This window comes from Microchirus variegatus (genome assembly GCF_963457635.1).
Source record: "Microchirus variegatus genome assembly, chromosome: 5".
NCBI classification, from domain to species: Eukaryota; Metazoa; Chordata; class Actinopteri; order Pleuronectiformes; family Soleidae; genus Microchirus; species Microchirus variegatus.
The window spans coordinates 8,990,569-9,005,563 of NC_139806.1; the positions used below are offsets into that span (position 1 = coordinate 8,990,569).

The 14,995-nt window shown below is 42.3% G+C and overlaps 1 protein-coding gene across 1 annotated transcript in view; it reads right to left on the reverse strand.

The window, feature by feature from the left end:
* carmil3 (capping protein regulator and myosin 1 linker 3) overlaps nucleotides 1–14,995 on the reverse strand; it is a gene marked incomplete at both ends in the record, with an annotated part of 88,785 nt that overhangs the window by 7,366 nt on the left and 66,424 nt on the right. Inside the window, 7 exons of the mRNA XM_083888938.1 lie at nucleotides 1–24; nucleotides 7,800–7,879; nucleotides 9,281–9,468; nucleotides 9,634–9,700; nucleotides 11,830–11,955; nucleotides 14,418–14,511; nucleotides 14,615–14,790. The exon at nucleotides 1–24 is cut by the window's left edge and continues 96 nt beyond it. Coding sequence (XP_083745064.1) covers nucleotides 1–24; nucleotides 7,800–7,879; nucleotides 9,281–9,468; nucleotides 9,634–9,700; nucleotides 11,830–11,955; nucleotides 14,418–14,511; nucleotides 14,615–14,790 — 755 coding nt within the window. The remainder of the gene's footprint in view (nucleotides 25–7,799; nucleotides 7,880–9,280; nucleotides 9,469–9,633; nucleotides 9,701–11,829; nucleotides 11,956–14,417; nucleotides 14,512–14,614; nucleotides 14,791–14,995) is intronic.

Consider the following 14,995-nt stretch of genomic DNA (forward strand, 5'->3'; position numbering starts at 1 on the left):
CCCTGATGGATTGATGACAACTGACTGGAAGAGAGAGAGAAAGAAGATGATCGTTTATGAGGTTGTCCTGTTCATGCAATCAGGCGCTAACAACTGTAGAGTGTAAATGTGTAAGGGGATGTTGAAATGCAGCAGCTAAGAATTGTTGAGGAATGATTAGTAAATGCCAAAAAGGTGTTACAAAGGGGCGATGTGGCATTTCAGCCACTACTGATTGCTAATTGGTAGATTTCTTTGTCTCAGAGCCAGAGCCATTTGCTAACACAGAATACAATTTTGTGTATTGTGCAGTATATATAGTATATATTGTATATTGTGTAATTAGAATGTCTGAACTAGAACCTTCCAACATCCGCAGGGAGTGTTTTTGAGTGTTTTGAAGGGATTAACCCAAGTTCTCTGATTTGTCAGCTTCTTAAATGTGAATATTTTCTGGTTTCTTTGCTCTATGTAGAACTTTCTAGCAGTTATTCAGCGCATTCTGTACGGAATCAGAGTGAGATTGTCATCAAAGCAATCACAATCAAAGCCTTAACATCCAAGGCACTTCTTATATATAACCAACCCCTTATTTGTGTGTTTTCATCTGTAACTGATCATCAGAACCTGTATGCTTTGCCGGTTTACAACCTATTAAGTAGTGTATTGAATTGTGTTTAGAATAAAACCTTTTAAAGACACTCGAGTTGTCCGCCATACTTGTTCTGGTCGCCCTTTCCAGAGGGTAGTTTATTGAGCTGTAAGAAGCAGCCGATAAAAATCTGGACAGTTGTAAACCGTGGTAGGGATCGTTGTCGAAGAACACGGTGCCGAGCGGGGAACGTCCGTCGTTGAAGAACATCGTCGGGACCACCAAAAACGCCACCACAACGAGCAAAAAGCTAAGAGCCAACAGGGCCGTCAAAAGGCTAAAGCAGCCACCGCGACGGAGCAACCGAAGGCGAGCTAACGAGGCCGTTGAAGGCGAAAGAAGTACCGCAGCTGCAAGTAAAGTGGAGCTGCGCCAACTACTGGTAAAGGAACCAATAGTTACTGAGCAAAGTAAAGTGGAGCTGTGTCAACTACTGGTAAAGGAGCCAATAGTTACCGAACAAACCACCAAAGAGTCAACGCTTGGCCGTCAAAGGAGACAAGCCAACGCTGCTGAGACTCAACGCAACTGCTACCACGACATCGAAGAATCGACGTCGCAGGGCGGCCGTATCGTTTATCGTTGTTACCGAGGCCCAACTGCTAACCGCCTTTGATCTCTTCAGTTAAACTGATCGAGAACCAAGAGGAAAGTAAGATGGCTGGCAACAAACTAGAATTGGAGGACCGAGAACAGGAGTGGTCCAGAGCGAGAGACGTCCTCACAATAAACATGCACCTTCTCATCGCCACGGCCAGTTTACCAGGGAGTGAACCGGTCGAAAGAAGTATAGAAACGCTGCTCACCGATTACAAAAACTTCCTTAGCACAAGCTTTAAATATGCCGCGACACTAGAGAAGATGGAAGACTCAATGGATGAGGATGAGTTCAAGAGGCGACAGGGCAACGCCCTAGCAAAGAAAAACGCCACCATACGAGAGTACCACACCACCATAGAAACACTGTGGTTTACGCAAGCAGAACCCAAAATAAACGCTTTCATTACGGAGTTTAAATCAATTTTTGACAAAACTGAGGCACTCAGTAAAGACAAAACAACACCCCGAATATTATGGCAGGAGCACCAAGGTACCAAACTTGACCAAAAACTCGATAAAATCAGAAACGCCGTGAGTACCTGGAAAGACTACCAACCACATGGAACAAAGAAATGGAGTTTCCTTTCGTCATTACAAGACGAAAAAGAAGACCTGATAAAAGGATGGGCACATCCATGGAACAAAGACGAAGATCGCGACAGCAAGATCACCATATACCAACGGGAAACCTCCACCAGTACACCAAAACCACCGGAACCCAGTACTCCCCCTGTCAACTCCAGTATAAGACAAGGAAGTGCACCACATGGTTCCTGCATGTCCTGGACTGGAACCCCAGTACAGCGGGACTGTCCCCTTGGCAAGTCACACCACTTACAAAAAGTGACGGGCAGGGCGGTGAGGGCGGCGGCTATCAAAGTCGAAGAACACTCCACAGGGAAGACGAGAGAAAAAGGCAGTGAGGAAGTCCGAACAACAGCAAAGGCAGCAACAGAAGCCGCAGCAACGACATCGGTGGAAGGGCACGAGTCAGAAGATGTAACTGACGCAGATGCTTGTGCAGAATCTGAGCCCGCACCGAGTGAGGACAGCTTTGCTCGGGCCGAGGCTGAGACTGAACCAGCGTGCAAAGCTGCAAAGGCCGAAACTGAGCCAGCGTGTGAAACTGCAACTGACCCTAGGGCAGGGCCTGAACCAAAGCCAAAACCAGAGGCCAAGGTAGAACCAGAACCGGAGCCTGGGGTCAAGACAGAGCCTGAACTAGAGGTTAAGGCAGAGACTGAAGATGACGCCAAGGCAGAGACTAAAGATGACGCCAAGCCAGAGGTGGATGAGAATTCCGGGCCAGAGATGGGGACCGAATCGTCTAAACCCACCCTGGACGTCGATGATGATAATCCCCTGGGACATGTAAGGCCTCCAGGCTCAGACACTGAGAAGGCCACTGACGAGATGATGGCCTCTACTGAGAAAGACCCATGCTCAGATGCTGAGAAGGCCACTGACGAGATGATGGCCTCTACTGAGGAGGACCCAGGTTCAGATGTAGAGAAGGCCGCTGACGAGATGGTGGCCTCTGCTGAGAAATACCCAGATGCCCTCAACCCCATTAGAGCAGTTCTCCTCAGATTCAGGGAGGGTGACATCTCCAAGATGCACAATTCAGTGTGGCTGGAAGAACAAGAAGTCTACATGCATCAATTCTTGTGGAGAGACTCGCCGTCTGATGAGATTGAGGACCACACTGCAGTGAAAGCGAACATGGGAGACGAGCCCACTTCGTACATCGCACAGGCAGCTATGACCGAGACCGCAAAGTTACCCCAGTTCACTGACATCAAAGAGGAAAAAGGAATAATAGAGGAAAATGCCTCCCACAACAACCTACAGCACCGAGATGAGATCCTGAAAGCAGTGCAAAAGACCCTGAAAGGAAGGGTTTTTTACCTTAAACCCTGGGTCCAGTTAGGTCAAAGTGGGAGGAAGGACGAGACAAAACAAACCCAGACTCTGGTGCCATCCAATCAACTAAGGGGAGAAAACAACAACCTTGTGCAAGGAGGATTGTTTCCCTTAATAATGGCCCTTATTAACTCCTCCAAGAGAGGGGAGAAGAGGGGAACTGGAATTGACCCCACTGAAGCAGAAGTGGAAATAGAGACACCAGGACCCCGGAGACCTCGTTGTGTCCTACTGAGCCGGATTACCGGGCGGAACAACCCCTGGGATAGAGGCAGGTGGTACAGGGTTAGAATCATCTACCACGTGATGTTTCCAGATGGACCCCCACTAGCGGAGAAGTGGTTGGCTCATACACTGAGAGCCCCTATTCCAGCAAAGTGGGAGGCAACACTGACAGTGAAAGAACTCAAAGCTGAATTCCTAGACCTGTGCCTGGCCACTCAACAGGGAGTCCCATTCCCTGTAACAACGCTTAACTGGCTCGTTGTCAGCAAGGACGAGGCCTCAGGATTGCTGTGGTGCTACGGCAGAGTCCAGAGTTTCAGCCAGGGAGAGCCCGGCGTGCCCCCCGGAGTGCCCTTGGCCCCCAACAACGCCTCGATTAACCAGGAGGGCGTTGCCTCACCCTTTGAGTTAATGGCACTTAACCTCTTCGGGCCCTACGCTATCAGAGACACTGTTAGACGAAGAAAGAAGAAGATGAAAGTGTTGGGTGTAGTGTTCAGCTGTGCGGCATCAAAAGCAATTCACGCTGACATCGTAGAAGACTCGTCAACAGAAGGGTCCTTGAAGACGTACCAGCACTTCGCAGCTCTCAGGGGCCACCCAAGGAAGCTTTGGTTAGATCAAGGGAATTTTGTAGGCGTCAGGCCAGTGCTGAAGAAACCTTATAGGTTTCTAAATAATGTCGATAAAGACCAGATCCAGGCAAAGGCGGCAGCCACAGGGACCGATTGGACTTGGGTGTCCCACCCAGCAGACTCTCTACACCGGAACGAAGCAGCTGAAGCAGCAGTCCGCGCGCTCAAAAGAGCACTGAGTAACATTGGTGAGGAGGGCAACCTGACAACGCCAGAGTTCCAAGCCCTTCCCTACATAGCAGCCAGTCTACCCAACAAGAGGCCTATCGGTGCCAGGGCCCAGGTACGAGATGAGTCGGTAGGAGTTATCACTCCCAGCGGGGACACTCAAGGATCTAAATATCCAACCTACCCCGTCTTGAGACTGAGAGCAATTCAAATTGAAGTCAATGAGTTCTGGAAACGGTGGAGCCAACTGGAGGACCCGAGCCTTTTCGTCCGGCGGAAGTGGCATACACTTACTAGAAATGGCAATTGGAGGCTTGGTGTGGTTGGCCGACCAAAATGCATTGAGGGACCAATTCAGGCTAGAGCGAGTCGTAGAAGTTTATCCCGATGCAAAAGGCGTGGTACGAGACTCGAAAGTAAGAACTTGCCGAAGTTGTCCAGTCTCTGGCGGGCATTGCGAGAGAGGCCAGGGGATAGAAAGTTGCCCCCTCGCCATCCTCCACAGGGATGTCAGGCCGCCGGTAGTCCTACTACCAGTGGAGGAGCAGGAGTAAACCATCGCTGCAGAATACCCGACCTACCCCTCCACCAATTGGTGGAGTGTTTCGGTTAAGGATCAAGACCCCCCCCCCCCCCCCAGGATACCGTGAGGACACATTCATTCTGGACTGATTGACATGTAATCAATGTACTTTGTTTAGGGAACAAACCTTTAATTACGCACATCGTGTGAAAAATGTAATGCGTTGATGTAGGTAGCGCGTTCCTGTTTAAGGACGTGACTTTATGTACTTTAGGTAAATGTTACATCTGCTTAAGTCTTAATTATTATCATTGATGAATTAATTGTAATCTATAATCTCTATAACTGTTTGAACCGTTGTTGTGGCTTACTTGGGTTCAAGAACCAGGAAGCCAAGTGGGAGGTGTAGAACTTTCTAGCAGTTATTCAGCGCATTCTGTACGGAATCAGAGTGAGATTGTCATCAAAGCAATCACAATCAAAGCCTTAACATCCAAGGCACTTCTTATATATAACCAACCCCTTATTTGTGTGTTTTCATCTGTAACTGATCATCAGAACCTGTATGCTTTGCCGGTTTACAACCTATTAAGTAGTGTATTGAATTGTGTTTAGAATAAAACCTTTTAAAGACACTCGAGTTGTCCGCCATACTTGTTCTGGTCGCCCTTTCCAGAGGGTAGTTTATTGAGCTGTAAGAAGCAGCCGATAAAAATCTGGACACTCTATATAACAACAAAATCATTCAAACTGAATTTTTTTTTGTTTTTTGGACAAGACAACAAGATGAGACATTTGAGAACATCATCCTTTCAAAACAATCGTTAGTTGAAGCCCTACTTTCATGAAGTTTTCCATACAGAAAACACGTTTGCTTCCCCAAAACTACTGTGATCAGTGACATGAACTTAAATTTGTTCTGTCCAGCCTCAGGCCTTTACCAGTACGCCCCCTGGTGTTCAAGAGGAAGAAAACCAGAAAATACAAATGAACATGGCTCCTACACCAATGCTGCTTTTCCCTCCTCACTGCATTGATGTTTAATATGCGTTTGGAGAGAAAAAAGAAAGAAGAAGAAGAACTCGGTGCTTCTAAGAGTTAATCCTCTCCTTCGCCAATCGATGCAGGAGCTTTGTCTGCCTGATGGGAGGCTCAAAGCTTAATCCAGGGTTAATGAAAATGGAAAAGGGAGCATGAAGTGAACCTCGTTATAGCGCATGTAGGCTAATGAGTAAATTACAGTGATTCCATTCGACACTATAGCTTTACATTTTGATGAATGCAAAAAGGAATCCAGGCAGGGGTGGATGAACTGATGATTGGTCAAATCGTGGCTTATAATAACTCAAGCTGTGCTGCCTGGAATACTGGGGTTGCTATCGGGTCACCATAGCAACCATTTATACTCTAAATGGACTGTGATATTACGGTTGCCCTTCGAGACAATGAGCACAGCGTATGTCATGGGAATGGCTATGATTTTGGGGTAGTTCAAAAGTTTGGGGTCACTTAGAAATGTCCTTATTTTTGAAGGGAAATCACCTTTTTTTCAATGAATATAACATTAAATTAATCAGAAATACACTCTATACATTGTTAATGTGGTAAACGACTATTCTAGCTGCAAACGTCTGGTTTTTAATGGAATATGTACATAGGTGTATAGAGGCCTATTTCCAGTGTTCTAATGGTACATTGTGTTTGCTAATCACGTTAAAAGGCTATTGGATGATTAGAAAACCCTTGAAAACCCTTGCAATGATATTAGCACAGCTGAAAACAGTTGTGTTTGAAAGGGCAAAATTCTTATTTTGAATAAAAATCATTATTTCTAATCTTGTCAATGTCTAAAGTACTTTAAAATGAATGATTTACTTTATGTACTGGAATATTAAGAGCAGAGCAAGAAATGAGAGCTCTACTGAATGCAAATGGAAGCCATCTCATATCTGTGTCCAAGTGCTTAAGGAAAATGACACAGGAACCCAAAATGATTACAGACAAGCACAATGTGCACATGAGGGTTTACTACTGCATGTGATATTACAGATAAACAACATACAGGAGCAGTTGTTGCTGTGACTGCATGTAGGTGCTGTATAACACAGTGTTATTTCAGTGCAGCAGAATTGTAAAATGTCCAGAGAAGATAATATACTCTAATAAACAGTGCATCTCACCCACTTAAACCCCAGTTTGATTATAATTAATTTGATGCATTAGACACAGCTACTGGATTTATTCATTATTCATTTCAGCTCAATTTGGAATTTAAAAAAAAATGCAATTAGAATTCCACTAAAAATGCTTTCAAAAAGGAAAAAATAATTCACTGCACTGTAGCATTTTCCCATAATTATAAAAAGTCCCTGGTAATTTTTGACAGCGTCTCATAATTAACACTCAGCGTCTCGTTATTATGAAATCCTTACATGACAATTATGAGGAAACGAAGCTGTAATGAGGAAAAAAAAAAAGAAGAAGTTGAGTCACCATTTGTGGATGGATCTCTGCTCAGAATCCCTGATTGATCGATTAATCGATTACTAAAATTAATCATTTTGATAATCGGTTTGAAGCTTTTTTCACGATTAAAACAAGATTTCTGATTGTTTTAGCTTCTTAAATGTGAATATTTTCTTGGTTTCTTTGCTCGACATAAAGAAATCATTAAAACTGAATGATTTTGGTTTGTGGACAAAAAAAAACCTTGCTTTTGTTTTCAAGTTTCTTGTCACCAAATGACACACGAGTGCTTATCCCTGGATTTATTAATATATATCTTGATTTCCTCTCTGTATAAATATATATATATATATTTACAAAGCCATTTTCACTTATTTTGCATTCATTTTAGTCGTGTAGAATGCGGCATCATTCTATTCTGCCTCCCTCTACCAGAGGACTCTTGTCAAATAATCGTCAAGAGCATGTAATGCATTTGTTTACAATAGTAACAGAACTCCAACAATCAGTGAACGTTGAAGAATAACAAACATCAGGAATCACAGGTTTAACGATTTTTCTCTGTGTGCGAGTTTTTCCTCAGGGTTTTTAACACGTACACAAAAACATAACTCATTTTGTCAGTTACCTGTCAGGTAGAACTCTCTTGCTGTAGAAATCGGGTAGTCCATCTTCCAGCATACTGACTCCTCCATTCTCTGAGCAATGCTACACACACACACACACACACACAGAGAGAGAGAGAGCAGGAAAGAGATCACCGTCACCCCATTTCGACAAAAAGCCTGTAATCCACAGCCAACAGAAGACTGTGTCATAAAACTCATTATGCTGCTGCCCTGACTAGACCTACAGTGGGAGGGGGAAGCTTAAATAAAGTTGCAAAAAATCAAGCTGCAAACTTAGAAGCTGCCCCTTGGCTCCAGGAAGATCGCTGCGTGTGATGAACATTTGAGTCGCACAGATAACAGCCTCCCACTTGAAAAAGGAACTTATTTTTGGAAACTTGTGCCACGGGGCAAAGCAGAACAAGATGAATAACACAAGTAAGCACAAAGCGGTGAAGAGATTCAAGAAGGATGTGGAAAACTGTACATGTTTGGGTTAAAGTCAGTTCAGCTCAAAGTGATGTCGTTTATAATGGCAACAGAAAAAATAAGACATTTGAGGATCTATTTAAAGGGCGCCGTCTGTGATGAGGTGTCTTCTCTGTGAAGGCGACCCAAATTCTCTGTGTGGTGAGTGAACAAACAAAGTTGATGCAAAAAACTCAACCCATAAGAAACGAAACCCCTGTTTTGAGGCCTCGAGATATGCCGCATGTTCACAGACACAACCGTGCTCCTATTGGATGATGTCAATCAAACAGGTGTCCACTCGTGTGCGCCATGACATATACGCTACTGTTCAACTTAGAAACGTCCTTATTTTTGAAGGAAAAGCACTTTCTTTTCAATGAATATAACATTAAATGAATCAGAAATACACTCTATACATTGTTAATGTGGTACTATAATACAAATCATTATTTCTAATCTTTCTAATCTGTCTTGTGTAAAGTAAAAGTGTGACTTTTAATGGAAAACAAAAAAATTATATAGGTGAGCCCAAACTTGTCAACGGTAGTGTATCATCACTTTTTTCTAAATGGGAATATAATTTGCATATTGCATACTGAATAAAACCCGAAAATCCTCAGTAAAGTGTTTATAAATCAAATGAGAAATAGCCTCAATTTCCCTTCCATTCAAGTGTTCAAATTATTTGCTTTGCCCGTTCATTCGTCGTCGCTGAGCAAATGCTGTACAAGAACATAAAAACAAAATGAATAGAGCCTGTGAAAAACAGAAATCAGCACAAATGTGAGCATTCAAACGAATATCATGCATCAAATAAAACTAGAAAGTATCTCATCAAACCCTGGATTGGAAAATGTGGAAGTGTAAATGATGTCCAAATGCTTGTGTTGGTTGCAGGTTGTTAGTTAGTGTGTACAGTAGTTGTCTATTATATTTACACCAGTGACACAAATCCTGTGAGTAACACAACCCTCTGACCAAGTCCTGCACAGAGAAGGTCAGACGGAGGTCACGGCGACGGTCAACTTACGTCTTCGGTCGGGAGGTGTCCTGCTCTGTGCCTGCGGGGCGGGCGTGGCCTGACGTGGGTCACATGGCGCAAGGGCGAGCCGTTGGTGGGGAGGGTGGACAGGCACTCCCATGATGCCGAGTGGGTGAGAGGGGCAGTGTGCTGTGGGGCGGGAGGGGTCGGAGAGGAACTGGGCTCGTCACCTAAATCTAGAATGAGACAAAGGAAAAGACTTTTATACTGCTCAAAGAGTCATTAGGATATATTTTAATTAAATGACAGTCCCCTTATTTCAATGTACAATTAGCATAAACGGTAATTATTACGATTTAATTGTTTTAATGATACAAAGTAGATCACAGAAGAAGACTCACTCTGTTTGGTGGAGACGGGACGGATTCTTCTCGTTCTGGAGCTCCTCTTCTTTATAGCCATGGTGTCCTTTCATCAGTGGAGAGAAGCATGAAATGAGCAGAGCACTTTATTTTGAAAGGACACGGCCATGTTGACAATAAACTATTTCCTGTTATGACTCTAAATAATGGAGAGGATCGGAAAAAAATGTATTATCAAGTTGAGAGAGGAAAACAAAAACAAACCTTAAAAGACATTTCATTGGAGCCGTGTAGTTACAGTTTTGTGTTATTATACATTCATATCCATATATGTACAAACATATACATATCTATATACACAGTCACATATATATATACACATACTCACACAAATATACACACATATATATATATATATACATACATATATTATATATGCATATATATACATATACAAATATATATACATATACACACAAATATACACACATAATATATACATATACACATATACACACATATATATATATACACACATATATATATATACAGCTGTTTTTATGTCACTTAATGGAAAGTGGACGATAAAAAAAGACTTCTATTCTCAATGTTCTCTGCTGAATCTAAACATTGATGAAGCCACGACTGCTCCATTAGACTAAGTTTAAGTTGTAGAGATTGTTTTTTTTTTTTTTACCAACACTCCACAACTTAAATGCAGCCTAAATCAAGCTGAATGAAAAAGAAAACAAAGCTATCGACCGTGCTGAAGAGAGCGTTCTTTTTAACAATGCAAGAAAACAAAACAAACAAAAAAAGCCTTTCGCTCTTGTTTGTTTGGAGCTGCCAGAGCATCCACTGCAGGGAGAGAAGGAAACGCTTCTCAGTGGGATGGAAGAACTCTAAAATTGTCAGAGAGAGAAGCATCGACTCGCTACAGTAGATCAGTCAGTCGGCTAATGCTCCACGTGCTGAGTCAGGATGTGAAGTGCCTTCAGAGATCCTTTCACCTAAGACTTGTTTTACCACTGTTACTCGCTTTGGCACACCGTGCTCCTGTGAGGGATTACTTCAGGACATAGTGCTTACTTCATCAGGAAGCAAATCTGTGTGGCTTTGCCTTCTGCAATCAATTTGTACAGTTGTTTTTTCATGATTGTCGGTCAGGCTGCAACAAAAAGTATATATTTTTTTTATATAATTGATTAATCTGTTGATTATTAATCGAGTACTTGTTTGGTCTGTAAAATGCCAGAAAATGTTTATCCGTGTTTCCCAATCCTGGAAATGATGATATTCTTGAATGTCTTATTTCATCCACAATCCAAAATGATTCAGTTTTAATGATTTCTTTGTCAAATGGAGCAAAGAAACCAGAAAATACTCACATTTAAGAAGCTGAAGAATTAGAAAGCTTGTTCTAATTATTGAAAAAACACACACAATAGTTGCAGCCCTAATTGTACGGCAGGGTTAGTAAAAAAAACAAACCAATGGAACGAGGAAAAGCCACAGAGCAAATGACATCGCAATTGTGACTTAACTGATTATCTTTCAATTTGTGGGATTTGCTTCAAAGACCAAAGCAAATTTCTCAGATCTCCAATGCCAAATCTGGCAAATTATTTTGTTTATGATCACATTAAATAAAAAAAACTATTGTTTCTAACTTATGATGTGCTGATCTTGGTCAGGTTTTGTGTTTTATTTGTATTTTGTATTTGAGAGTCTTTTTTCTATTATCTGTTTGTCCTTGTTTTATTCTGAAATAAAAAACACATTTAAAGGTGCATTATGTAATAAATCTAAATCAACTGGCCATAAAATCCTCCTAATATGTCACAGAGACTCAGGAATAATGTTCATATAACAAACTGAACTCACCAACAACAACAGTGCAGCCAAAATATTTGCATTAAAAAAATCTTTTGCAGACTGCAAATCATGTTTTGGCATGTGGCGCCACCTACCGCAGTCTACCAATGATTGCAGTGAGTAGAGTCTCAGCTGCCGAGCAACCACGGGTTGCCAGTTACGTCTGAGCTACACTGGCGGAGAAAACGAAACCTAAAAGACCTCGGTATTTTGAATTTGAGCGTAGTAACCGTTTTTGGCTACGTTCTTACATATTGCACCTAAATAAAATAAGTAAATAAAAGCATAAATTCAAAAAGCTGCTGTCAGAACAAAAAGAGAGGATCACACACAGTACAAGGACGGTGATCACACACTTACTATTCCCAGGCCGACGCCAAGGTCCTCATCAGGAAACTCCAGAGACTCCACTAATCTGGACTGTCTTATCGTGCGTCGGCCCGTGCCGATGTCGTCCCAACGCTTGGCCTGAGACACCTGCCGCAGCTGATGCAACACAAAAAAAGATGAAAAACCAAAGAGGTTCAAAGACATTGATACTGTTGTGACACTGATGTTTGTGAAGTCTGAGGGTTAAAAAAAAACAAACAAGAAATTAACAAAACACAAAATCGCAATGATCAAAGTGAATTGAGGTATGATAAAAGTACAAACTAGCACTGCAGCAACACAGAGGAGAAGGAGACATCACGGCTGAGGCAGTGAGTGGAATATAAAACAGACGGACGGGCAATTTTTACGGCCCGAATTCTATTTTTTGCCTCCTTTTCCACCGGTCTTCATCTTTAAACTATTTAATTTAACGGCGAGGAGGACATGCAGGATGAAGTCGCGTCCTTAACTGACTGAAAGCTAGGCCGTGAAGCCGTCTCTCACGCCATGGTTCTCTGGAAAATGTTAATTGTCTTGATAAAGCTGTGACCAGATTCTTCAGGCAGCGTAAACACTGCAGATATTCAGGATTTTATCCTTTTGTTGAGTGGCTAAAAAAAGAAACTAGTTCTGGGCAGTAGGTTAACGCACGTTAACGCATGGCGCGTTTCCATGACGACTGACCGGTAAAAGACGTCATGTTTACGTGCCGCAACACCGGAGTCCAGGCACCATTTACCAGTTAGCTCCGCTAGCTGCATTAGCTCCTTTAGCACCGTTAGCGCGCCTACAGTCGAACTCGTTTTATTAAACGAAAAAAGCAGCGCCACAAATAACCAGGGTACCTGTGTACTGCGTATGTGTGCCTCTGTTTTTGAAGTTTAGCGTTACTTTAGAGACTAATTTTAACAATCAGGAGTCACGTAAACATGGCGTCACAAGCCGGTCAGTTGCCATGGAAACACGTCGTGCGTTAACGTTGACGGCGTTAACCGCCGCTATCATGTTAACCCAGCACTAAAAAAAACACTACAAGGGAACACATATTCGCCAGTAACTAGGTGCTAACTAACATATATAAGTAGCATACTAGCCCTTTATTACTAATCATTAAGCATGTATTAACACCTTATTCTACATAACCTTATTCTACCTCCATGAATTAAGATTTTTCCGACATAATAATAATAATATGTGCTTAAAATATGGTGTATATGTGTTGCCAAAAAAACATTTTAATCTAGTATTTTTGTAATTATGTATTCACTTATTTGACATTGGAGTGTAAACACGCTTGCCTTTTCTGAGCTCCACAGCACAGCCCGACTGAAAATCACTGCTCGATGCCGATGTGGCAGGAGACACAGTTAGTGTTGTTTGCCAACATTTAATCAATAATGTGTTTGACCCGCTGTAAACAGACGTTGTGTACACTGACGTATCTATAGCTACAGTAAGACCGGGAGACGATATGTGATTAAAAAGAAAAAAAAAAAAAAAAAAGGAAATTGTATTCAAGAGTTAAAGAAATGCCTCAGACACACAGTATTTCTTGGACAGACGAGACTCCCCTGCAGTTTTATCAACGTCTTCAGGTTGCCCGGCAACCAGATGAGAAAGTATTTAAAGCTGAGAAATCTGCGATGACATGTGTTCGAGGCTTAGTCATGATCTACCTTGTGTTGACCCTGAGAACTCTACTATATCTGTTGCAGAGTCGGTAGCAGCGGCCAAAAAAAAAGGTTTATGTTTGCAGAGCAGTGGCATCTGTTATCCTGGGTAACATTAACTTATTGGGAGATAAGACACAAATAAACACTCTCTGACATTATACACATGTCTATATATACAGTACTGTGCCTTTCAGCATTTCCCAGTGTTGGTCTTTAGATTCAGAGTTTAGTCTCGGTGATCTCCGACTGTATATAATATTCACATCTGGACTCTGTGGAGGTCAGCAGAAATGTTTTTATAACAGTTCAAATATAACATATTGTGTATCCTCAGCGAGTGTAACCATATCTTCTCTGCACTCTTTCATACCTTTTAACTTCTTATACAAACACGTTTTTGCACTACTCCACAGGTCACAGTTAAACTGTATTGTTTTTATTGATATACTTTTATATTCTAACCCTGTTCTGTTGCTGAGCAAATTGAAATGGAATTTCATTCTGGGTACACGTGTCGTTTACTGAATGACAATAAAGTCTGTTGAAGTCGACTGAGAACTGGTCTTGTGTGTTTATTAGCATGCTTCTGATAAATTAAACTCCAGCACGTTTTGAATAAACCTGGCCATTATTTAGGCTTAAACTCCCAGTTTAAAAGAGCCAGGTTCCTGCTATGTTCAAGTCAATGCAGTTTATTTCCAATTTCTCTCTTCTTTCATACTGCATCGCTGAAAGAAAACACTAATTTATTGTATTTTCTGGTTGTAATCAAACAGTGAGACTGTGAAACAAGGACATATGGTCATTACAGCTTCTGCACAGTAATAGTAACTGTATGTCACTCTGGTTTAACGTCTTGTTTTCTACACTCTACAAAGAAGGCATGCAGTAAAGGGATATTACCAGTACCAGGGTTTTATGAGTGGTGTAGAGCTCTTGCAGGATCTGATCCACTATGGAGTTGGTCAGGTAGGAAACCACAGACAGCTTGACCTCCCTGAGACCGAGGAGAGACACACAAACACACAGAAACGGTCACAAACACCAGTTGTTGTGGTTCTTTGATGCTTTACTGCCCTTTCACCAGCTCTCCGTCTTACTCCATGGCTCTGTTGACGTCCTCGGCTGCTCTCTCCATCAGAGCGTTGCGGATGGCGGAGCGAGGGATTGAAACTTGTTCGGAAATGGATGAGAGAGGCGGGCTGAGTCTCTCTGCCGCCGAGCAAGACATGGGGCACAGCTCGCGACACAGAGACACCATGGAGTCCACAACGACCTGGACACAAAGGCACACACATAAACTCATAAAGTCAACAGACTCACATTTATGTTAAATTGCTAAAAAAAGGACACATATAATAGCCTATTTCTACAAGTTAACCTAGTTCCCTAGTGTCCTAATGAACATGTCTGTGCCAAAACAGCCCTGGTCCGAACCCCCGCTTTTGACTGCCTGTCTCTTTAAATACAAATGAGACACA